The 25882-nt window shown below is 40.7% G+C and overlaps 1 protein-coding gene across 8 annotated transcripts in view; it reads right to left on the bottom strand.

The window, feature by feature from the left end:
• Nucleotides 1–7644: 7644 nt before the first annotated feature.
• atf7ip (activating transcription factor 7 interacting protein) overlaps nucleotides 7645–25882 on the bottom strand; it is a 55695-nt gene continuing 37457 nt past the window's right edge. For 2 of the 8 annotated variants that reach the window (XM_017457148.3, XM_017457149.3), the window contains 14 exons: nucleotides 23177–23243; nucleotides 21869–22296; nucleotides 21257–21626; nucleotides 20045–20229; nucleotides 19716–19856; nucleotides 18720–18794; nucleotides 18485–18552; nucleotides 17107–17171; nucleotides 16277–16966; nucleotides 15621–15664; nucleotides 9160–9217; nucleotides 8942–9037; nucleotides 8670–8704; nucleotides 7645–8501 (listed from right to left, as the gene is read on the bottom strand). In XM_017457148.3, coding sequence (XP_017312637.1) covers nucleotides 8034–8501; nucleotides 8670–8704; nucleotides 8942–9037; nucleotides 9160–9217; nucleotides 15621–15664; nucleotides 16277–16966; nucleotides 17107–17171; nucleotides 18485–18552; nucleotides 18720–18794; nucleotides 19716–19856; nucleotides 20045–20229; nucleotides 21257–21626; nucleotides 21869–22279 — 2706 coding nt within the window. In that variant the 5' untranslated portion in view covers nucleotides 22280–22296; nucleotides 23177–23243 and the 3' untranslated portion in view covers nucleotides 7645–8033. Of the gene's footprint in view, nucleotides 8502–8669; nucleotides 8705–8941; nucleotides 9038–9159; nucleotides 9218–13367; nucleotides 13797–15620; nucleotides 15665–16276; nucleotides 16967–17106; nucleotides 17172–18484; nucleotides 18553–18719; nucleotides 18795–19715; nucleotides 19857–20044; nucleotides 20230–21256; nucleotides 21627–21868; nucleotides 22813–23176; nucleotides 23244–25882 lie in introns of those variants that run through there. The other 6 variants (XM_017457154.3, XM_017457155.3, XM_017457152.3 and 3 more) reach the window with 6 other exon arrangements.

Here is a 25882-nt window from a genome sequence, read left to right as displayed (position 1 = left end):
GGGAAGGAAAAAAGGAAAAGAGGGGGGAAAGAAAGGATGATACAACTAAAAGAAGAGGAATGTGGTAGACTGTAGACTTTTTTAAGAATTCTGTCCAACTTTCATTCAGTGAATGCCAGAGTTTTTTTGTTGGAGGGGGGCAGGATGGATGGAGAGAGGGATGGTCCGACCGGAGATGGGAAGGAGGGACTGATGGAGGAGTGAAGTCGGATCAAAGTCAGAACCAAGGGCCACTGGAAAGCGAATGAAAGGAAAGAACGGAAAAAAGCCCCTCTCCCCTTCTTTCCCTGATCCAGTGTGTGTCATAGGTAGACAAAATTGTACACCATGTAGATGGAGAAATAAATCAGGAGGCAAATGATGGAGAGCGCAAACAGGTGAAAAGAAGACGAGCCTCCCAGCACCACAATGAGGAAAAAGAAAAAAACAAAACGAAAGAAAAAAACGAATATCCCAGCGACTTCCGTTTTTCCCTCCTGTCCTCTCTTTCTCTCTCTCTCCTTTAACTGGGGGAGTAGATCGCAGGAGGTGATGTCTGTCTCTCAGTTCCTTCCTCCTGTCCTCCTTGTTGCAATTCCTTCTTGCTTTCTTTTTTGTGCTTTATTTTTTTTTTCTCCAACTCTCTGGTGACTTGTTGAAATGGAGTCCTTCGTTAAAGTGTGAAATAGCCCTTTTCCATGGACAGTGATTGAGGGAGCGCACAGGGGAAACTGGCTGCAGAGGTGCTAGCGGTTGCACTGTCCGCCTATGAATGCCACAATGTGGATCTGCTCTCCCTCCCTCTCTCTCTCTCTCTCTCTCTCTCTCTCTCTCTCTCTCTCTCACTCTGCATTTACTGGTACAAAAGCGAAGAAGTGGGAGAGACAGAGTGAGGTGGGAAGAGGGAGCCCTCTACAGGATTACAAGTCAACTGAGAGAGGCATGGGTTGTTGGATGGATTATTTTGGTGTTGTTTGTTCAGGCCTCCATATTTCTCAATGGTTCTTTAGATTATTAAGGGTTCTCAGAAAAAGAGTCTTCATGGAACCATCTCTGAAATGCTTTGTTAAAGGTTCCCCAACAGGACAAACAGATGAATCTAGTGTTGTTTTCAATTACTTGATAGTTATACCCAAATTTTCCCCAATTTGGGTTTCAAGGAATGGATGAGCACTCTTCACTCTCTTTTTCAGATGAGAAGACCAGAAGTTCTCATTTTTCTTCTGTCTTATTTTAGCTTGTGTTCACGCCCCCTTCTCAACCTGTCTTGTCAGGCCCTCTCTCAATCTTTTGATTCCTGACCTGAGCTTGTCCTTGTTTCTTCTTTTGATCCTTTCGTCCTATCTTTCTTCCTCTCATCTCTGGTTGGACAGTTTGTCCTGACAACTGTTCCTACTGTCAGAAAGGAAAAGAAAATGGGGTGTCAAGGATAAGGAGAGGTGAAGGATTAGTGGGAACCATTTTCATGCAGATTTTGGGATGTTTTTGGCTTCTTTTTTAGTCTGGTCTATACACAAGGTAGGCAAAAGACACAGCCATTAGCTATACAGTTCTAAGTCAAGTTCTTGTTACACTTTATCCAAATATAAAGATTACACTGAGCCAAAGTGTACTGTAGTGGTCCTACATAGTATAGATCATGCTGATTCACGTTGTATTGCCCCTGACCACAAGCAGAGGCAAAGCAAGAAGACAAGCAAACCAAGCAATTGCTTGTGGCACCTGGTCAAAGGGTCCCAAAATCAATTCCTTTGGGACAGAGTTCAAAAGCATTTGGTGATTTTCCTGCTCTAACCTTCTAGAGTGTGCTAATTAACTGCTTAGTTCAATCAGGTATGAGCCATGAAATCACCAAGCTGTGCTGAAGTTTGGCCTTCCAATACCCCTCTGTGACCAACATCACCCTTAATAGAAACCAGTCAGCCAACACAGTTAGCCCATGTGTGCATCAGTATTAAGCTAGCAGTTTATTAGTTAGCTAATGCCAGAACAACATTTTTTTAAATAATAACCCAAGTAGTGCAACAAAGCACCTGAAATCACAGGAAAGTTCAGGAGAAAGTTGAGATCTTACAGACCTGTGTGAGATCCAGGTGAAACATCTGTCAGCACTGAATCTTTGCCAGGGAGCAGGTCACCTTCTCAAAATTTCAAAACTGGTCCCAACTCTGAGCAATGCCACTATTCCGTTGGGAAAATGTTAGTGTAGCTAGCACCTTATGTTCAGATCATGAAACCAAACAATGTAGAAAAGACCCGCTGATCAAGTCACAGATAACCTAAGAAAATGGCCCCAATTATTCTAAGTAGTCTCATACCATGCAATGTGAGATACATGCTTATGGATGGAGCATTATTATATATAGAATTGTGATATAATAGGGACACTACTGTAAAGATTGATTTAGTTTAAGTAGGAATTTAAGTAGGCGAAATTGTGGTAATAAACAGTGAAAATAGTGGGGGGGGGGGTTTTCGTGTTGTGGTGCATAATGGAAGGGTGGTTTTTGCTTAGAGGATCTAAATGTTCAGAAACAAATGTTCTAAGTGCCACTGATTACATGAACAAATGTAAACCGCAATTCCTGTTAGTAATCTGATTGAGGAACGTGAATGTGAACATTTAAGGGTTTACTGACACCATGTGGTAGACACTGAGTATTACGCAATTCAATCCATTACCAAAAAAAGGTCTTTTGTGGACACCTAATGTCCAAAAGTATTAATGCAAAAATTCACTGATAATGAAATATGAAGAGCATGCTGAGAATGAAGAACATGAACATGGTCCACAAAGAACTGGTGCCTCCTGTGTCACTCATTCTTTAGTTAGTGCTTTAGGAATAAAGAGACACTACATGATGTTCTTTACTACTCATGATGCTGATTATTATTGACCAGAGCATTGGCTTCAGTAAAAAAAAATGTTGATAGCAGATTGACAAGCAGAACTTTTCATTAGTTTAACTACAACAGTTTAACTGTAATATAACAATAATTACAATACTATATAACACTACTAATTACTACTATATTATAACTATAGTAGCATGGTGATTTTATTGTGTTTTAAATTATTCTTACTGACTGTATACAAGTTGTCACATTGTATTTTTTAATATTAAACATCTTGCACCAAACACTTTACCTTATTGAAGAGCAAGAGTTTGTTTCCCATCCATTGTTTGTTTTCCATCCATCCATTTCTCATACTGCTTATCCTACACAGGGTCAGCCTGAAACTCAGGACACAAGGTGGGGGGCACCCTGGACAGGGTGCCAACCTATTGCAGGGAATATTCACACACTATGGACAATTTGGGAATGCCAATCAGCCTATCGTGCATGTCTTTGGACTGAGGAGGAAACCAGAGTACCGGGAGGGAACCATGCAATCTTGGCGCACACAGGGTAGAAGTAGGATTCAAATGTGCTAACCACTAAGCCACTGTGTCCCCCACCATTATTTTGTTGTTGTTATTTTCATTTGTGAGTACGTGTTGCATTTTTGCTGTATTGTAAGGCTGGCCCAACTTTGGCCATGAGTTTTCTTGATAAAACGAAGCATGTGAGGATTTGGTCAAAATCAGGGCTCACTAAATAGATCTGTATGCGATTGATTGCTAGTTTGGACATGTCCTGTGTGCGTGTGTGTGTGTGTGTGTGTGTGTGTGTGTGTAACATTAAAATGTGTTCCATGCCCTTGTTTGTGCATTTTTCCCCACACACCAGCTACCAACTCAGGAGGGTGAAGGCTAACACGTGCTTCCTCCAAGCTACATGAAGCCAGCCAAGGACATCTTTTTTTTCGAACTGCTGCTCATTCTGTCACATGGAGAAATAAAATACTCAGAGGAAAGTACTGTCTGCCCTCTTCCACATGCATGAGCTCACAGATGGCCACAATTGGCTACTGTTGCTGTGTTTGACAGGGGAGAGAGTGTAGAGTTACAATAAAAAATTATTCTACCCCCATTGCAAATCAGATTTATTGTCAAAATGTACAGACTTTCAGCTGTTTGCACAAATCAAACAAAAGCAATTTAAATAGTTGTGAAAACACAATGAATGCTTCAAGTGGTTTCCCCAAATTCAACAGAAAATGCAACTTATAATGACCTCCAGTTTCAAAATTATTCAACCCCTTCATGGCAAGCATCTTTAGTACTTAGTAGAGCATCCTTTTGCTGTTATGACCTGCTGCAAACGAGATGCATAGCAAGACACCAGCTTCTATCAGAGTTCCTGAGGAATCTTAGCCATTTCCTCATGAGCAATGGCCTCCAGTTCAGTAATATTCTTCGGTTTGTGTGCTGCAACCACCTGCTTCAAATCCCACCAGAGATTTTCTCTGGTGTTCAAGTCAGGGGACTATGATGGCCCTGTAGTGTCTTCCAGGGCTTCTTCCAATGAGGCCCAAGCTTTAGCTTCCTCACAGACAGCATAACGTTTTCTCCTAGGATTTCCTGATACTACAATAAATCCATTTTGCCTTCCACATGCTGCAGGTTTCCAGTGCCAGAGGATAAAAAGCAGCCCCAGAGCATCATCAAGCCACCACCATGCTTGACTGTGGTCAGAGTGTTCTGTCTTCATTCTTCCTTCTCCAGACATACCGCTGATCCATCCTGCCGAAAAGTTCCAGTTTTGTTTCATCGCTCCACAGAACAGAATCCCAAAACTTCTGTGGCTTATTTATATGATTTTGAGCCGACTTTTCTTGTGCTTTTGGGTCAGTAATGGTGTATGTCTTGGAGTTGGAGTATGTCATGGAAACCTTCTGCGTTTAGCACGTGCCTTACCATGCTCACTTGACACCTCAGTGCCTGTTGCCACCAAGTCTTGCTGCAGGTCTTTTGCTGTCACTCGGGGGGTTTTCACAACCTGCCTTCTCAGAAATCTGGTTGCAGCCATTGATGGCTTCCTTTTCTGCCCCGTCCAGGTATTTCATTTATTTTATGCCCCTAGCCAGTTCAGGTATTTTATGTGTTCCAGCTCGAGCTCACCTGGTGCAAATAATGAAGCTCTTGATTAGTTGCATCAGATGTGCTTGAGACAACTGTTGAGAGGGATTCTATTCAAGGGGTTGAATCATTGTGAAACTGGAGAAGCCATTATAAGTAGTATTTTGAGCTGAATTTGGGGAAACTACTTGAAGCATTTACTATGTCAATGGCTTTTGTTTGATTTGTTCATTGCAAACAGGTGAAAGTCTGTACATTTTGACAATAAACCTGATTTGCAATGGGGGTTGAATAATTTTGATTGCAACTGTATACTATACCTCTCACCCAGAGAGCAAGACTCCCAGTGAAGAGAGCATGGCTGTGGCAACGTTGGGATTCAAATTTGTGATCTCTGGAAGACAGACATACTTCCCTGTAATGGACTAACAGGATTCATCCAAAATCACTACAAAACCAAAGATGAAATTAAGTTTTAAGTGCAATCCTGATCATTTTAAAACATTTGCAAATTCATTGCATCTGGATCAATATATAAAATTTTATTTTAATCCAGGTTTAAAATTAATCCTTGCTAGTGTAAACCAGCCAGTATAAAGCAGCACTCCTACAGAGAAAAGTTGTGCTTTTTTTGACCTGTGAATCTTTTTGCTACGTCACGATATACACTGGTCTTGGTATATTATTATATGGGTGGCAAGCTATCAAAAATATTTTTGCTTTCATATAAAAATGTGTTCAAGATATTGTATTTAATTGCCATAATTAGAGTGCTAATGTATATTGGTCAGATCTTGATTGTATGGGCTTGTCCAGGTTGATGCCAGTTTGGTCCCTCTGAACGAAGATGCACACTAAAGATACTTGAATAAGACTTCCCCCTTGTGGAGCCATCAGCCTGAAAAGTCTGGTTGATGAAGCAATTTTTTGTTCAGAATGTGTACTGCGTTGACCTCTAAACAGTAACCTTACCCTTTAGATGAGTCCTTACTTAAAGAGTTGGCTTTTCTGTGTGTGCATATAGAGCAGTTATCACATTTTGCTTAGAGTGAAGCGTTTTGTGGAGAGTTTGGATCGATAAAAACGGCTGGATTTGTAATACTTATATGTTAATGGAGCTCAGCTAAAGAAATGTTTTTGCTGGGAATCTCAACATGAGGCGGCGATATACTTATGGAGCACTTTATTAGGAACGCTATACTAATACTGTTTAGAGCCTTCCTTTGCTCTCAAAACAGCCTCAATTCTTTGTGCCATGGATTCCACAAGACATTGGAAACATTTCTTTGAGATTCTGGTCTATTTTAACATGACTGTATTCCACAATCCCTGCAGATTTTTCAGGTGCACTTTTATGCTGAGACGCTCCCATTCTACAACATCCCAAAGGATTATTCTTATTGGATTCAGATCTGGTGACTGGGAAGGCCACTGAAGAACACTGAACTCGTCCTGTTCATGAGACCAGTTTGAGACAACTTTTGCTTTGTGACATGGTGCATCATCATGCTGGAAGTACCCATTAGAAGCTAGGTCAATTGTGGCTATGAAGGGATGTACATGCCATGGTCAGCATCAATACTCAAATAGACTGGATTTCAAACAATGATTGATTGGTATTAACAGACCAAAAGAGTGCCAAGAAAATATTCCCCACACCATCACACCACCTCCACCAGCCTGGACTGTTGACACAAGGTAGGTTTGGTCCATGTATAAATGCTGTTGGTGCCAAATTCTGACCCTACCATCAGTGTGCATCAACAGAAATAAAGATTCATCAGACTAGGATACATTTTTCCAGCCGTCAACGGTCCATTTTTGGTGAGTCTGTGCCCACTGCAGCCTCAGCTTTCTGTTCTTGGCTGACAGAAGTGGAATACAATGTGGTCTTTTGCTGTTTTAGCCCATCCACATAAAGGTTCAACATGTTGTGCATGGAGATGCTTTTCTGCTCACCACAAATGTATAGAGTTACTGTAGAATTTGTGTTAGCTCAAACCAGTCTGGTCATTCTCCACTGACCTCGCTCATCATGGTTTTTCTCTCTGCAGAACCGCTACTCTCTTGAAGTTTTTTTCCTTTACTGCACCATTCAGACTAAACCCTAGCGACTGTTTTGTGTGTGAAAATCCCAACAGTTATAGAAATACTGAAACCAGCCCGTCTGGCACAAACAGCCATGCCAGGGACAAAAATCACAGATAACATTTTCCCCCCATTCTGATGATTGATGGGAAGATTACCAAAAGCTGCTGGCCTGTATCTGCATGATTTTATGCACTGCACTGCTATCACACATTTGGCCGATTAGATAATTGCATGAATGACTAGGTGTACAGGTTTTCTAACATGTTCAGTGAGTGTATAGCTACATCTGTCTAGTTTCACATAGTGGAGGTACTGTATATGTTCTCCAATATATAATTACACATTATACCTTTAAATTAAAGTTACAAAATCAAGTTCAAGTGACAGGGATTTTTTTTCTCCATTTTAAATACCTTTATTTGAAGGTTGTTCTTTGGGCGTCTGGTTACCAGACAGAACATTACAAAAGCAATAATGCCACCATTGTCTTTCCATGTAGCTTGATACCATGCTGTTTTATGGAGCATATGTGCAATGGATTGAAAGTCATTTTATTAGAAAAAAAAAAAAACAAACAAAAAAACATTCTTTTTTTAAAAAAAAAAAATAAAAAAAAATAAAAAAAAAAAAAAAAGAAAGAAAAGAAAAATGAAAAATTTGGAACGGACCAAACACGATGTATAAATATCTGACCTATTGGTTCAACACTTAACTGTACAGTCATTCTACACGTGGAAAATACCATTTGTGGCACAAGTCAAACCAGTGCCAATTCCCCATTTTCCTTAAAATAGCGTCAAATTACTGACTGGTGTGCAAGTCTGTTTCTGCGGGGTATGTGTGTCTATTTTAAACATCCTATCCAATTCTGGGGACATTTCCTAACTAAACAAGTAGTCTGATTCATCATTAGCAGTTCAGTCTCTCCCACAGTTTGGATATTTCTGACGACTACTCCACATTTTTCCTTCGCTAACTAACACAATTCGTTACATCAACTTAAGACTGTGGGTTGATAACATCGGTACACTGGGGCTCACAGAACAGCCCAAAGCGGCCGTACACGTCTTTGGCCCTGACTGCAAAGTAATACGTAGAACCGGACACAAACTGGGTGAGAGTGCAGGCCATGGGCAGCGGCAGTGCCTTCACTTCACCAATCTTCTTCCACAGCGAGTGTGAGGGCGACTGTGTGGATGATCCCGCCGATGCACTCTGTTGGTCCTGGTGGTAGGCGTAGAGGTGGTAGCTGTCCACAGGTGCACAGTTTCGCTCAGTCTCAGACACGCACCATGACAGCACAATGCCGTTCTGACTCTGCACACGTGCAAGCTTCAGCTGAGGCTGCTGAGGTGGAGACGTGTGCGCTGCCTCTGGAGGCAGACGAGCTGGTGCGGGCGGGGTTACTGGCAACTGCGGAAGAGTAGCCGAGGATGAAGAGCTTGTGCGAGATTTAGAGGGGGAGTCCTGGATGGATGAGAAATGGTAGAACAACTGTTTAGTACAAACTCAGTTATAGATCATACACATTTTTCCGACTCAACCAGTTGCATGCTTATAGGCTACAACAACACTGACAATTCATTACTTTTACAACAAGGAAAAGTTTCAAAAGTTTTAGTAACATCCGCTTACCACTGAGGGTCGATGCTGCGCTACAGAGCGACCTGCTGAAAAAAATTAAACAGATTTAACTACAAACCTCAAAACAGGGCCGTAATATTTAAAGAGCTAATAGCCAGGACAAAGGATTTGAGAATTAATCAGAGGGGGAAAAAACAAAACAAAAAGCAATAGGACGTCAACTAGTTAGTCAGATATAAAAATATAAATAAAGAAAGAAAGAAAGATCTTTAGGGCTGAATAATATGCAAGGGAGAGCGAAGCAGAAAAATGGAGAAACTCACCAACAGAGGTGGAGCTCACTTGTGATGCTGGAGGCCCTGGGGGTCGCTGGGTATTGGTAGGAATGGCAGGAGCAGTAGCCTTCTGCACACCAGTAACTATAACACACACAGCAGGGCAAGAGAATAAGGGCGTGAAAGGTAAGTGGGTATATGGGTAAGTGAGCAAAAGTAAGAAAAGAGAGGGGCAACAGGAGCCAAGTGGAGATGTAACAATTTACCTTGGACATCATCATCATCCTCAGTTAGGTCAATGACCGAGCCCTTGGGACGAGCAGGCTGTGGAAACGACAGGAAGTGATAAATATTTGAAAATGTCCAAAACAATTTTTTGATATAGCCTAGGTAACCTTACCTACTCACTCGAGAGCTAAATCAACAGACAGAAGTTGGACAGCCTTTAGGTGTTAAGCTAACAACTTTAACGTTTTATTTGACTGCAGAGACACTCTAATGCCCCTTTAAACATGTGGTGAGATGCTCAAAGAGTCATGCACCATCTTTAAAACAGACTGTGGTCCCTGCTGTAGGCAAGACATACAAATAGAGATGTGATAATGGCAAAAGGGACTTTAAAGTCACTTGAATTTTACAACAGTGTAGATAAGTGGAATGAGCAGGCTGTTGCACAGAGACTGAATAGATACTAGACCGAAGGGCCGAGAAGTTTCCTCACAGACCCAACCCCCCCCTCCATGAGGAGAAATATATATATAAAAATCAAAAACAAAGCACGTACAAGTGCCACAATTTAAAAAAAAAAAAAAAATTTATTTGCACCCCTCCCCACCTTCTTTTTTTTTCCCCATATATGAAATAAGACATTAGGCTACTCTGAAAAGAACATTTCTAAAAAGGTTTTCCCCATCTTAGTTATAAAGGAAAATGAAAAACAAAAACACACAATATGACGTGTTATTACAATATATTTGTTCCTGCACTTCATGCAATTCCTCTTATGGTTGATGTGATATGACTTAGTGGGAGTTAAAGACTGCCTGATCCAAAATTAGGACTTCCTAAGTTTCCTGATTCAACTTCCTGATCCAAATATAATAACAATTGCAAGTCTTTGTTCTTTGGTGTTTTACGTGTTGCAGTTTAAAAATGTTCAATTTCTGTAGGCCTGTTCATCATCATAATAATACAACAACAACTTTAAAATTACTCTGTTATTACTATGCTATACATATCACATTGGATAATTTAAAAAAAAATAATAATAAAATAAAATTTAAAGATACAGATGTGGCCATTGAGAATGCGTGTCAAAGGAAAAGGGATCCTGCAATTTCGTCACGCAGGATCACGCGCATGCTGCGGGTACAGGAAAGACCAGGCCAGGAGGGGGTGGTCATGTTTCATTTGAACAAACATGGCTTGCTATTAGATAAAGTAGTTCTGCCAGGACATGTACTATATCCAGCAGATATGCTTTTCCAACCAAACGGTGCCGTTTCTTGTACTGAAGCCCATGATCTGCTTGTGCTTGGCTCGTGGATCTGTGAACCTCTCTCAGAACCGTTCTGAACAAGCAGCAGAGCACATTAAACAGTGATCCTTATTCAAGTTTGTCCAATATTTGTACTGCGCACATGCTGATAACATTAATAATTCAGTTATTAATAGTATTTTTTTCCCACGTTTGCCAGGACTTGTATTAAATTTACATTTGAAGTTTGATCATTGATGCATTACTATAGCACTCATTTTGCTTCCTTTTTTTGCATTGAAAGTTTTAGTCATAATTTTTGTCTTTTGACAAAAATATCATTTGAAATTTGTCTATTTTGTCATGTCATGTTCATTCGCCAATTTTATGCTAGCTAAAGTCTCATTTTAGTCAAAAACATTAGTTGACAAAAGTGCAAAATTAAATAAAATATTCAAACATTTCATGTATTAATTTAAACATGGCAACGTTTATGAAAGAGCATATTCACAACATGATTTACACATCCTGACCATCACGTATAGTTGTGCATGTGGGTTATTTGTGCAGACGCAGGTTGTCACATTGCGTTTGTTGTCTATGAATCGGATCAATCTTACAGGATGCATTTGGGCGAGTTAATTAACCCGCTAGTAAAGTGGTTTAGTGTACTGGTTTTCATTCACTCTGCTCAAGCAGGTCATTCCTGCTGAAAGATATACGACTTCTTTATTAAAAGGTCAATTACTGAAATTATCAGCCATTAGTGCATCACATTCTTTCTTAATCACATTGAGTTGATTTTTGTTTTTTGGTCATACTTTCGTCAACAGCATGTTTAAAAACTAATAATAATTATTAGTCATGATGCGAATTTTTGTCTGGTCTTCATTATCGTTTGGGGGGAGGGGACTCTTTGTTAATGAACATTCCAGTAATTTAGTTTTGACGAGATGGACACAGCAGGTCAATCTAAAGACTTACTGTAGTGTAATGTACTAAAGACAATGACCAGGAAGGTAATTTTAAGCTAATTTTAAGATCACACCTTCCTTGGCTTATGCAGAATTTATCACCAATGATGCCATAATCCAAGGAGAAAAATATTATGTTAAGATTATTTTCCCTCAAGGCTGTTTTTGCTTTAAAGAAGTCAAAATGCTCAAAAGACTAGACAGCACTACCAAAGAAAAGATGAGAAGACACTGTGCAATGTATTAACATAAATTGCAAAGTGTGGTTCTGTGATATTAGGTCTTTGGGAAATAAGACGGACGAGTTATCTGCACTGATTCAGACCCAGAGGGCATACTGGGAGAGAAGTATTTTGTGCTTCATTCAGACATGGCTGCACGCGGACTTCCCGGACCACACAGTGCCTCCATACCCGGCTTCAGGATTATTAGGGAGGACAGAGACGTTATGCTGAGCAGTAAAGAAGAAAGTATGCTTCAAGAAGGAAGTATGCTTCACTTTTAACGCGTACACTAGGAACAGTGTACTGTACACGTGCACAAATTTCATCATCACCACAGTACATGCGTACTATACACACGTTGCCCGATTTTTGCACTGTTTAGTTGTTCCACAAGGTGGCAACAGTGACCCAGGGCGGTTGATTCTCAAGGTAGTCGAAGAAGAAAAAAAAGTGTATAAGGATTTGTATATGGGTGCTAATGATGGCGAGAGATGTATTGTTCTTCGTGTTGAACAATGCCCAAGCATTGTTCTTAGTGTTGTGATTCTTCTTCGTTGTCATCATTCACACCAAAAGGATAAACTTTACTGCTCTGTACTGACTCTTGCAGGCCAGGAGGGGTAGTGCAAGTTGTCGTAATGTGTCGACTGCTTGTGTACGCGTACATGTCAAATGGAGTATACTTTGAAAGGCTATGTGTACGATTGTGCGCATACGCTAGCGTAAACATAAAAAAAGTAAGTATACCAGAGGCTTAAGAAGAAAACTGGAGGGATTGCAGTTTTTTTTAGCAGCATGTGACGTTATATCTGCCGCTGTTGCAAAGATACAGTCTAAAAACCCTGAGGCTTTTGTGGTAATTCCTAGAGACTTTAACCATGTAAATCTGGATTCCAGAAGATCTCTCAGATCTCCCAACTTTCCACCAGTTTGTTGACTGCATTACACAGGAAAACAGAACACTAGTCCTTTTGTATGCAAATGTTAAATAGGCATACAAAGCTACTACCCTACCCCCAGTTGGCAGATCATAGCCTTATCTTGTTAACACCTCAGTATGTTTCCGCATTTCAAAGGCAGCCCGTCTCCACAAGGATTGTGAGGTGGACTCAGGAGGCCAGTGTGGCCCTGCAGGACTGCTCTGAAACATTTATCCATACAGATGTCAAGGTGTCATTGGGGAAATGGACAATAAGTGAGAATGAGTTGTCGATACTGTAGGCTAGGCAGGCCTATAGCAGGCACGAATTGGGTAAATTCATTGAATGACCCAAAGTCATTAAATTTTTAAACAGTAAAAACACGAACAAAAAAGCAACTTTAGTAAGAATATTGAGTAATTTGAGTAACTATACTCTGTTGACTCAATGACTGGCATGTTGGGACAACGTTAACATTTTTATTTACATGTAGCACTGAAAACAATATTCGAAACTTCAAAAATAAAACTTATTTTTAAAACTCCACCTTAAAAAAATAAAAAAGGGTGCTTTTTTTTTTTTTTAACATTCATTCTTTTTTCAGATTCAAAAATTTTAAGTTCAAAATAATTTAGATCAGATTTACTGTTGATATTTTTCCACAGACATTTAGTTTTAGATTTTTTTGATTACACAATTTGCGATCCATCTTTCCGTTTGTTTGTTTTTTAATTACTCGTGGGTATTTGTTTTAAAGTCCTTGTCGGTACTTTTCCAAGCAAGTTATTCGGCTTCAGGCACACCCCTAATGGACAGCGTCATGTATGTAAATATTGAAAATAATATATCCAAATAAATAAATTGCTGTTCATGTTCCAATACAATTACGATTTTATTAAATATAAAGTGCAATGAGTACAGTCAGTTATTATCAGAAGTGTTTTCATCCAGTGATTTTTGTAGGAATTTTCAAAAAAGTGGGAAAGTTGTTCGTCTGTTTCGGAGAAGTTCGTTAATTCGATCTCTTATCGGCTTCCAGTCACGGGCTGCGAGTTGGAATTTCCGACCAACCGCATCCGAAAGTGTTTGACGCAGGTTGTTAGGCAGTGCATTTTTCCCCCTGGAGCCATCGAAGTTAACAGAACCTGCCCAGTTCTGATAAACATCGAGGGGAATTAAGCGTTTAAACAAAAGCACAGCGAAGCGATCTGCCCTTGGTCTCCCATCTGGTCCTGCTGAATCCAGATACAGTTTTTTCTCTTTCTCCAGGGACACGTGATTTAAAATCACGTCTGGAAGAATCACTCCCTGCAGGAGAGACCGGCGAACATGATGCTGAGAACGTGACGTGTTTCTCTGCGTTTCAGGCAATCTCAAACAGCATTAAATTAAGAGAAATACAAGTTACGCGCTGGTGAAAAGTCTCTCTTAAGCACATTAAACTTATTCAACCTTTTGAATAAGTTTTTTTTTTTTGGAATAAATTTGAAATTTTTTTTTCCTTCTTTTTTTTAAAAAAAACAAAACAAAACAAAAACAGCAATGGAATACACCACAAACAAGATGAACACAAACACCAATTACATATAATAAACAGCACAAGCACTCACGGTACGGTCTTGTTTTTTTCCTTAGACGTCGTAAATGCGCGAGAGTTGGCAACTCCGCAATTGTGACTTTAGTTATGTGGAGTAATATTTAAAATCGCTGCATTAAACAGAGTAATATTTATATACACATTATCTTGTACCTACAGAGAACAGAATGAAGTGTGCGTTTACAAAGCACACAAAATAATCCGCTGCATTACCCTCATGCAGTCACGTGTAAAAGGATTTTCCAATCTCCGTATTATTCAATATTTATGTCCGGTATTCGGGGGTTTTTTTCCCCTTACATTTTTACGGATATTCCTTGTTTTCACAAAATCACGAAATTAAACGTGCAGTTAATACATCAGGACACCATCAGAGAATGATAAATATATGTAAGGAATAACTGACGACAGGGCATTGATTTATTGGTAAAGTTGAATTTTTTTTAAATAATTCAATGGACCAGAGACAATTATTCCGCTTATACCACAGTTACCACACCAAGACATTGTTCAGATGTTTTATTTCAAGACATTTGTCAGGTTTTTGTCCTTTAAACGCTCTCGTGTGTGGGACTAATTTATTACGCATCCCATCTCAAGCCTCCGTTGCCAATTTATTAACGGAGGCTTGAGCCATTTATATGCAGTTACCGGAGGGGAGGGAGAGCAAGAGAGAGATCACAGTTTCTGTTTCATGCTGATAATATAAAAAACAAAAATTATTGATTTGAATACTTGTTCACAGGGTTTTTTGTGTTTTATGACTACAGAAAATATAGGTACTTGTTTCCTGGCTTTTGTCTCATTACTGCAGTCACGCGTGCTCTCTCTCATAACTGCACATCAATGGCTGAGTCGTGGCCGCATTACCACCTCGAGTGCGCGTTATTTTTTGAATAATTAATAGTAATGGCCCCTACTTATTTCTGGAAAATTTAAATTCTGTTGTTTTGTTTGTTGCTAAGTGTGTACGCTGTGGTGGATGGTAGGCCAAGTTCTCAGTTATGTCAGTTCACTTGGAGAAGTGATATGGAACTGTAAAGCAGTCAAGACTTCACCGGAAATACTTGAGCTGTGCATTTACTGAAAAGTTCACACACACCTTGGAACATCAGTCATAAAATCAGACTCGAGAATTCAACAGTGCCATTCAAAATGTAAGATCGATTCAAGACTAATATCATTGCCAATCCGAAGAGGCAGAGAGTGGTCTGATCTTGCCTAGCTACTATGTGGTGAGCTACAGTAGGGTGTTGCATATTGGATATTGTGGATATTGTGTGAAGCACAACAAATTAATTTAAATTCTAAGGAGCATGCCTGCAGGGTGCTGCGTGATCAAAACCATGTGGGGTGCGGGGGTGGAGAAGAAAAATAAAAAATAAAAACCCAAGGAATCTTAAAGGCCACATCTGCACCACAATATCCATACAACACATTATGGTATATGGTTTTACCAAAATTGTTCATTTGTTACCATGCACATGTACAACATGAGGTTTAAAAACAATAAGGCACCAGCGTACTACACTTACCTGAGCAGGTGATTTGGCTGGAGCAGAATGAGTGGCTTGATTATCTGAAATGAAAAGAGAGAGAGAGAGAGAGAGAGAGAGAGAGAGAGAGAGAGAGATACTAAAGTTATACAGTGTATTGTGATAAAAAATCCAAAATAAAGTAAAAATAATTTAATATTTCAGCATCTTCAAAGTAGACGCCCTTTTTGCCTAGAATTTCCACAAATGTATTCTTGGCATTTTCTCAACTGACTTCTTGAGGAATTTCCCTGAAATGCTTTTTAAACAGTATTAAAAGAAGTTCACACCGACGCTGGACTCTTATTGGTTGCTTTTCGGAATATTTCACTCCGAGTCGTCCGTTTAAAATAAATATTATTTTGCTAATGAAAGAAATAAATATGTTGGCACAATTATGCTTTTGTCTACAACACCGATTTCACACATTTAAATCATACACCTTCAGATCAAAAGAGTTTTAAGATCCTGAGAAACATTTCAGTCGAGTGTCCACAAACTTTTGACCGGTAGTTTATCTGTGGATGGATATATGGATGGATCGTAAAATTGATGGACAATTGTATGTGGTGAAAGATGATTTCTGTACATGCAAGCTAAATTATAAAAGTGTGTTCACTTGAAATAATAGAGCTGGCCTGTAAGAGTGCACACACCTGTTTTGGATGCCATCTCAGAGACTGATGGAGGACCAGCTGCGGCTGCCGCCGAGCCTGTTGCAGCAGGGCCTGTGGTCGCCGGGGACGATGAAGCGGTGGCCATTCCGACGACGGTGGCGCACTGTGTTGGGGCGCGGGCCGTTGTCACAGAGATGCCAGCATTGGGTGAGCTTGCTGTGCCCGTGCCACCCTGATACACTGGCCTACTAGGTGGCATCTGCGTCACTGCCGAAGACGCTGATGAGGTCAAGGAAGAGGGAGCAGAGGAGGATGATGTCACAACACTTCCTGCAGTCTTCTGCAAGATAAAAGTGGTGGCTGTCGTGGTCTTGGCCTTGCTAAGGCTGGTAACCGTGGCTAAGGAGGACACGGGAATCAGGCCAACTCCTCCAGCTATGGTTCCACCCTGGCCATTAGCCATAGCCAGGGGCAGCTGTATCAGCAAAGGCTGGATGGACATCGGTTGGCCGGCTGACGTGGCTGTGTTGGTTGTCATGCCACCCGTGTTTGGGCGGGACTGCAGCAGTAGAGTGCCTGCTTGGGCCTGGCCACTCAGAGAAGAGCTGGAGGAGGAGGGTGTGGAGTTTGTCGTTGTGGTTATGAGCTGGAGGATGGGCGCAGGTGCAGCCAGTGCCGAGGAGGTCGGTGTACTTGGAGTGGAGAGAGGTTTTGGCTGAGTCGGAGTAGCTAAAGGACATGAGAAAGGCTTTTTAAGTATTATTTGAAAAACAAAACCTAGCTTTAACATCTGCAAAAAAAAATAAAAAATCCAAGACTTTAGCAGCTACCTTCAAGGCGGACTGGATTCAACCAAGATAAACACTCACCAGTAGAACTGGATGCGGCTGCAGAAGGATTGGGCAGCTTTGGGTCCACAGTGGTCCTTATAGTGCTGTAATAAAACAAATATATAACAAAAATATATATAATAAAACAAATATATACAATTCACATTATATAGCAGTCTGCTGTTTAAATCCTACAGGTTGCACTGGGGTATAAATGCATTGTCTTAAGTTTGACAGCATAGAACACTTTTCTCTGTTGCACATTCCCTGTACACATGTTAAAGAGAAAAATTTAACCAGGCACTTTCAATAAAGCTCAGATTTAGATAGTAGTGTACATAAGCATATAATCCTGAACATGTAATGCAAGAAGAGTTTAAAAACATTCATGTGACTATTAAAATGTTCAATGGTTGACAAGAAGGATTACACGGTATACGTAAAACCTAAAATGTTTGGTTGGATTGGTCTTTACGTTCACTTGTGGAAGACACATTGGAAGGAGTTTTCTCTTCTGTGCGTCATCACCGAGGCCGATAATTCCATCGTATTCGATCAAATCGGCTTTCTGGAAATCAGCCACTGACTAGCCTCCATGCATCCTCAATCCATTGGCTGGTTTGTTTAAAGGGAGTCCAATCCATCCAGGACTTTCAGGTCACGTGGGCTGTAGTGTTTAAAGCAGTGATTGACGGTGATGCCAAATTCCACCAAGTGTGATAACCAGCAAAGGTGTTATGACTTTCTTTGAGATCTTCGGTCATAAGCGTTACAAATAGACCATTTGCTTTTTTCAAGAAGCTGTATGCTCTTCCTCCAAAGCAAAAACAACTCATCCTTTCATAATTCACGTGCAATTCGTTGATATGACAATTTTACTCCGTCGCTACACAACAGGGTAATAGGATCGTAAACGTCACTGAAATCTCACACACTTCTCTGATGATACCTGATCCATCGTCGTAACAACCAGCAAACATGCGGTCAATTTCGTACCAAAAAGGTTAAGCTGGGTTTGAAAGTCTTCGGGTAATTTCTGACACAAGTCCACGTGCAACATCTGAGGTTTATTCCCTTGGAAAACATTTGGGCACAGAAGTGTAACTGGCTGATTGATGGGTTGCTGCCAGCAAAACTTATGTCCTCAGATGATAACTGGGTCTTTAAAACAACGTGCTTTGTTACGACTTTGTTTCTCTCTGCACTTGAAGACCTCCTTCTGCTTTGTGCCAGACTTCCAAATTTCCCCGCTGATGCCAGACACCATTTTCATAGATCACGATGTCAGTCAAAGCACTCCTACTCTCTTAGATCTATTGCTCAGGCTGAGACAGGCCTGAAGACAACAGGAAGTAGACCTTCTCACAGGGACCTGTTAGCTGCCATTAATTAGCAAAACCTTAAATGAAACGCTCACCGTTGAGTTGTTGGGGTTGTCGTGGGTGTTGGAGTAGGCTTTGCAGCAATGGCAGCGGCAGCAGCAGCCTATTAGAGAAAGAAAGAACAAATACTTACTTTCCAAAGCAAGCTGTTCCTTTAGTTGGTTTCTAAATGTTGTTGCTGTTTTCGGATAGTGGAAGGGGAAGAAAAAAAAAGAAGAAAAAAGGAGGACAGTAGTGATTAACTGATTTAGTTGTAATCTTTCTGCTTACCTCTTGAGCTTTTTTGGAATTCTCAGACGCCTGGTTAGCAGCTCCAAACTTCTTGGTAAGTCGTGCAATCTTACTCTGAAACCAAGAGAGAGTGTTTGTTACTGACTAGACCAGGGCATTTCAATCACCTTCATAAAATCACTTTGTACATTTTTCTATATTTAACACGGTTCTTCGCGATCAGACACGCCCCTTCGCCTTCTACATTATTATCAGTTAAGGACTTTACTTGGATAAGTCTGCATGAATGTGGTACCCAAATTAGTAAACTAAACCAACATTAAAATGTTGCACCACTGTTCAAATTTATTCATTTCTGGCTTGAATGCTTTGTGCCACCCCCACATAAACAGACTTTTACAAACAAACGGGCTAGCTTCCGATCTCCTAGTTTCCTTCATTCCTCTTTTCAATAGGTGAATGGTGTGAATTTTATACCCATGATAAAGTTACACAGCTTTTGGCTAGACAGTTTGCAACCTGCGATAAAAATGCAAGTCACTACACTACAGAATACTTTAATATTCCACATTGCCATGAAGAAAAGCCTCATAAGGTAGAACAGATTCACTTGTTCTCCACTCGTTTCATTTCTTAATATGTATTTTAAATGCAAGCGGACACTTTGACGATTTACTAATTTACACTGAAACCATCTACATCAGTCATGCACGTCTGGTTAAAAGATCAGATTGTATGCAGGAGCAGCACAGTACATTAATAGGACTAAACAATTTTAGAAATATGCAGCAGCCTTGGAAACCCTTAGAAAAACTCATTTGAAGATCTGGTTTGTAAGCTAATGGCGGTTTTATTGACATTTTTTTATTCCAGAAACGAGCTCCATTCCCCCAGATGTACCAGGGCTGCTCAGCTAGACACCGCTCCTGCTTTGTTAAAACAGCCAAATCTGCTACTTTAGAAAGGGAGTCTCAAATATTTTCGGAAATTTACGTCAAGTGTCATAGGACAACCTGGTCAACGATTAGGGCTCACCTGTAGGGTATGTTGGACAGTTTTCTGCTGCCTGGTGGTGGAATCAATCTTCTCCATTCTGTCCTTAAGCTCTTGTAGATTGCAGTCAAACACAGTCATCTGCAGCACACGCAAGCGCTCCTCCACCAACTGTTGCACCACCTGAGAGAAAGAGAAAAACAGTAAATATACGAGTATAAACAAATGGCTGACTTGACAAAAAACAAACCAACCAACCAACCAAAGAAAAGGAGCACACAATGTGCCGTCTCACAAAGCCTTCAAATCTACACATGAATGGATGGAACGAAGCCAAAAGGTGTATATACACAAGAAAGCGAAACACAAACCTTTTCCAGTTTCAGACGGCTTCCTGCGTTGGCAGTGATCTTCAGCTCCAGTTGAGCCTCCAACTGCACTCCCTCCACCCTTGCTCTCTTTCCATCTCTCTCCTCCTTGATCTCCCCATCTTTCCATCCATCTTTTCCCTCGATTGGCGACAAGGACCTCTTTTTACCAGAAGGTGTGCTGGTGCCTGTTTAAGAGGGGACAGAGGAGTGTGTTTGGTTTTGGCTTGAGAAACATTATAATAAATATATTTTATACACACACACACGTTATGATGCTGTATTTCAGATAAGCATGTAGTGCAATAAGCTTTGGTTGGCTTGGAGCAATAGTTTCGGGATAAATTTCTAACTGTAACTAAACAGCAATGGACTCCCCTATCAAAGTGCATCAAATGTTCATCATCATACTACAACATCTCTGTTGTCATTTCCAAGAAATTACAATTAACCTCTGGGCCTGAACAGTGCCCGATACAAACACTTTACTCCAATTCTCAACCTGAATCAGAATTGAGTCGATCTAATTTTCCCCATCATTGCTTATGCTATATCCCCTGCTCAGAGCCCTGCCTCAGTAGGACATCCCAAGTGGTATTCTTCATTCAATGCTCCCTCAACATCATAATATCTGAATCAACAGGCAATATGATTGACGGGCAAGTAGATACGACTCCTCGTCCTGACTGGATGGGAGATTAACACTGAATGTGCAGAAATTAACGCGACCTGTGCTTCTCCACTGAGCAGATGTTTTATTGACAGCTGCTTCGTCTAATCCTCTAAAAACAGTGTTCTGGCCCCAACTTTAACCCCTGCCAGTACGGATTTAAATTCAATCCTAAATCTTAGTGACCACCATTTGCAGGTTGAAATAAACACCTCCTACTTTTGGCATCAGAGCATACTACACAAGTTTGAGCATTTCACGCGTCCTGAGCTATTAAATGACCAGAGACGATATTCAATCACCCTCTTAAATCACTGAAATCTGCTGTTACATTTAAGAAACAAGTTGCGCATGCAAAAGCACCTCCTCTTGCCTAAGAACTGCTGCATGCAATTGCGAAAACACTGCACAGTGTTTAGCCTTGCAAACCAAACTATCTCCAGTTCATCAAACATCGATTTTCATTCCTACGTGATGACGTTATTTGAGCACTGCCTTCAGGACCTCGGTCTAAAAATGTTTACGTCTTTATAGGCACTAATTACCTGTGCCATCTGCCACATTACACCCTTTCTCTCCCTCTTTCTTCTCCTCTTTCTCAGGATCCACATCCATCTTCTCCTCGTTTCTGTCTTTCGCCTCATCTTGCTCTCCCTGACCCTCATCTTCCTCACTGAGGCAGAGAAACCCCTCTTTCACTTCCGGGTCACACTCCAGGCTGGCGGCCGGAGAGCCGGAAGGAGACGAGGAGGAGATGCTCTTACTGCTTTTGTCCTCCGCTGAACCGTTGTCAAGGGAAGTGCTGTCTGTATCCATGGGCAGCTCGCCGTTCAACGCTTGGTCTGTTGCGGTCTTTTTCTGCTCGGCCTTCTTGTCAGACACTGACGGAGAACCGGTGCGTGCAGATTTGGTGATCTGGAATAAAAGAAGGCAAGAAAGACGGGCGTGACAAAACTATCCGAACAATTCTGGTCTCCGAGAGTCCTGGGTAGAGGAGTCTCGAGATGCAGGAATCTGTCAGATTTGCTTTTCAAGATTCTGTTAGTGTGTTTACATTAGCAGAATACTGAACACTTTAAAATGTTATGTACTAACTCTGTATAAGAATCTCTATTTTCTATGTTCATGGAGTCTTTAAGGTCCTGGGCATGACTCACATCGATCTGGTCAGCTTTGACTTCTTCGGCCTTCTTATCATCCTTCTGGTCTTTCTCGTCACCTTTGCCCTTCTCAGAGCCTTTCTTCAGAGAAGGTGAAGGGTTTCGATTTTCACTGACAGTCGGAGATGGTGATCGCGAGATTGAGACTGAGCGCGATGGAGAAGCACGTGACAACGGTGAGGCAGGAGACTTCGTCCCAGTCTCCTTGTCCTTCTCTTTCCCCTTCGCTCCATCCTCCCCGTGCGTTCCGTTCACCAGTGGTGTCTGGGGCCGTGAGGAGGAGGAGTTTGGGTTCGCCGTCACCAAGGTGTTATGCAGCACCTCCAGCTGCTGGCGATCGCTCATCTTCATGGTTTTTCGAGCGCGGAATATTTTCTTCTGAGGCTCTTCTGGAACGGCAACTTCCATTTTTTCACCTGGTTAAACTAAGAGAGAGACAGTTGGCCAATTAGTTCATGTCAATTGCTTAACTTCATTTAATAGAGAAACACTTTCAAAATATTCCATCTACTCAAGTCTTAAGCAGCTGCGTCTCTTTTATTGGTCCAAGACAATTATAGTTAAGAACACTAGGTGGCACTCTGCACCCTACATGACACTTTGCTTTAGTCCAGATACCACTAATGTCCTTTAACACAAATCTATAGCTGTCTTTGTCCCAATGCCACTGATCAGCGGTTCTCCACCCAAGGACACAGTTAAGTCCTTAAAATGCAGTTCAACCCCAGAAAGAAGAGAAAAAAAATCCTGCACAGATTTCTACACCTAAACAAGTCTGCTTACACTGCCATCTTCAGCAAATCTCCTCAGAGATCAAGCTAGTCTGAAGATAGCAGTTAGATTTAGGCAAGTCCCTAACCGAAAACTAACCCACTTCCCAGATCAAATTAGAATAACTAATACACTTCCTCTACTGAGACGGAACAAAATGCATCTGTTAGGGAAAAACAGGAGGGGTGAAAACCCAGCACTGTATCTCCTCCCACTTCAACCTCACTGGTCAGAGGCACAGCCAATGAGGACAACAGGATACAGAGTCTGCTAGCGACAACAGAGGCTGATTAGGTAATGCTCTGATCTTTTATCAAGTTTCACAGTTGATTCCGAGCTCATGTTCAAGATCGTGTTTAAATTCGTCTGTCCCACTAGCATAGCACAAAGTGATCCAAAATCACAGAGTAACCCGACACAGGGGTGCACAGATCTTTCCCATGGTGTTTCATGAAGGTGTATAAACTACATTTCCTCACATTAAATTAAACATAACCAAGCAGCATAAAGCTCACAAAACAGAGCTTGTCTCACCTGATCGCTGTGTTCCTCTGTACCTCCTTGTTCATGGAGGGAATTGCCCACACAATTTTACAGGAACCTGAGAATAAAGTTTTTTGTTTTTTTTAAAAAACAAAAACAAAACACGTTAGCAACATTGACCTTACTTTAGTGTACAGTAGTTTAATAATACATTAACAGTTTATTAACCAGGTACCAGGACTGGCTACAACTGGCATGTGTTTCTAGTCCCGCAGGACTTCTGACTAAAGACCAGATTCACTTATGGATCTCAGACTCATAGCAATAATGTATTCCTAACTATAACCACCAAAAATACTGCAGCAACTGTTTTTGTACATAGTAACCCTACTGCTAACGTACATTAAAAAAAATATTTTACCCTTATCAAGCAAAGTACAGAATATCGTCGCTCAGTTTAAGCTTAGACTCAGCATTGCTGACATTTTTACTCCAGTCAAAACAGTGTAGTCATGATGACACTACATAGAAATTGTGTGACACAATGGGCAATTAACATTCAGATTTGTATTACAAAGTAAGCAGAACTGATATCCAAAGGCCCCTTTGTCAAATGAGATTTGCATCTCCGCTCCAGTCTGATCCCTTTTTTCCATCTTTTTTCCCCCCCCATGAATAGGGATTCGATATGTATGTTTAAATGGCCTTGTATGTCTAGACATGACCGAATTTCTCTTTATTTTTATTTTTTATTTTTTTAAATTAAAAAGACCAGCCTCGTTTCTGTATTGCCCGTTTGAAATCCTGTTAGTGCTGCTTTCTCTCATTTATCCTCAACACGAATAAGCATCTCAAAAAAAAAAAAAATAAAAATAAAAAAAACCTAGAACCCTACGAGCCCATCATTAGCATAAACGGATCTTCATTTTCATCTTCTGCATGCTTGAACTAGCCGTTGCATTGCTGCTGCACTGCTGCAGTTCTGCTATTGCACACTGTCTGCTCGCTAAATATAGCAACGTCTCCTTCTGAGCCACGTGCACAGCGCCTCTCGCTTCCTGTCAAACTGTTCATACTCCACCTACAACATGGAATAACTAGTGACCATGACAACAGGTCTGAAAATGTATTTCTACATATACACCGCGGCCGAGCAGAATGGTCGAGTCAGGCAAGCTTTTTTTTTTTTTTTTTTTTTTAAAATAAGAAAAAAAATTATGACATGATTTCTGGGATGCACAGCCTTAATTGTGATAATCTACGTATTGGCTATTAGTATGTTAGCAAAAATGTACATTTGCATAGAGACATCTAAAACGACACTGAACGTTGTAATCCGAGGAAGATCAGTTACCACACGCAAGGTGCGCTTGGTAATCCAATGCGCACAAATTTTGAATATCAAATAAACATTTTCCATAACTGCATCACTGAATTTTAAATCGCATTTATAAAATAAATAAATAGAAGGCAGAGCCACATATTCCCAAATTTTCTCAATTCTGACAAACAGAACACACCTAACAGGAAAACATGGCGTGTGATAAAACAGGAATTAAAAATACGTGTACTAGATTCTTCCTTCCGCCATGTATTTCCTTGATCCGAGTTCCATTATTTGTCTGGGGGGAAACGAAAAACAGGATACTAGCTGGTAGTATGGTCCCCATTTCAAATGTTGTTCATGGTGCTTAATGTTTGCCCTCCCCTCCCCCACAGCATTGCAGGAACCGAGTGTAGTGCTCCTCATAGAAACTCAAGATGGCCACCAGGGCTTGGCTCTCTGCACCTTTTTTTCCCCTGTTTAAGCCATTTTTTTCCCTTTTAGGGGAATATTGTTCATAGTGTCACTGCCTGCTAGTTATACCAATATTGATACTCAATACACAATTCCCTCAAAAGGGAGAATGGCCTGCTAGCCCTGATGGCTAATTACAACAAATAATTAAAGAAAAACAGAACGAAAAGGGAAATTCTGTTTAGTTCAATTGAGTTTTTCCAGCTTCCTTTTCCACGAAGAAATGTTAAATCAGAATTTCTCAGCATAATCTGATAGCTGTCAAATTGAATGACTTCACCTAGCCTGTATATCCATTCCAAATGAGCTCATTTTAAGGGGGAAAGAGACCAACACAGAGGTTTACAAGCATATATAGTCCCTAGCAAGAAACCCAAAAACCACTGAGGAGCAAATCGATGCACAGAAATCGCTCCCCTTCATCATGCATAAACTAAGCTGTAGCAGATTATAGGACCTGTGTGCATCTAGACAAAAGGCATGTAGTCTTTACCAAATTCAGCACTGGCATAACAGTTCATGTGATTAACTCAGTTACTGGAGATACAAATACTTATGCTAGCAATCACATGCACTAAAACTTGCAAACTTAGAAGTCATGAGCTAGAAAAGTGGACCATGACTAATCTTTCAATGCTTCATAGCTAATCACTAGTATCTCTGACTAAGAGCAGGATATTTGTTTAAGGAAATATAAAGTGGTGTAGGGTGGGGTGTTTGTTAGTAGCTCTGGTAGCTTGGACTCTCAAATTTATAGTTTTCCCTTCAGGTAAAATCAAGGTTTTGTCAATGTCACCAACAGCCAGAGATACACAAATTCAAAAGCCAAATTTACTAGTTGAAAATATCTTAAACGAAAGCTGTAGCATAAAAATCAACAATTAGGAAGCTTACAGAGGTATATCCCCTCCCCCACTGGTACACTCCACGCACACAGCAACTGCAGAATGTTCCAGCTA

Source organism: Ictalurus punctatus, chromosome 26, assembly GCF_001660625.3.
Source record: "Ictalurus punctatus breed USDA103 chromosome 26, Coco_2.0, whole genome shotgun sequence".
Classification (NCBI taxonomy): domain Eukaryota; kingdom Metazoa; phylum Chordata; class Actinopteri; order Siluriformes; family Ictaluridae; genus Ictalurus; species Ictalurus punctatus.
The sequence above is the reverse complement of the archived record's forward strand: the minus strand, read 5'-3'. Positions and strand labels throughout refer to the sequence as shown.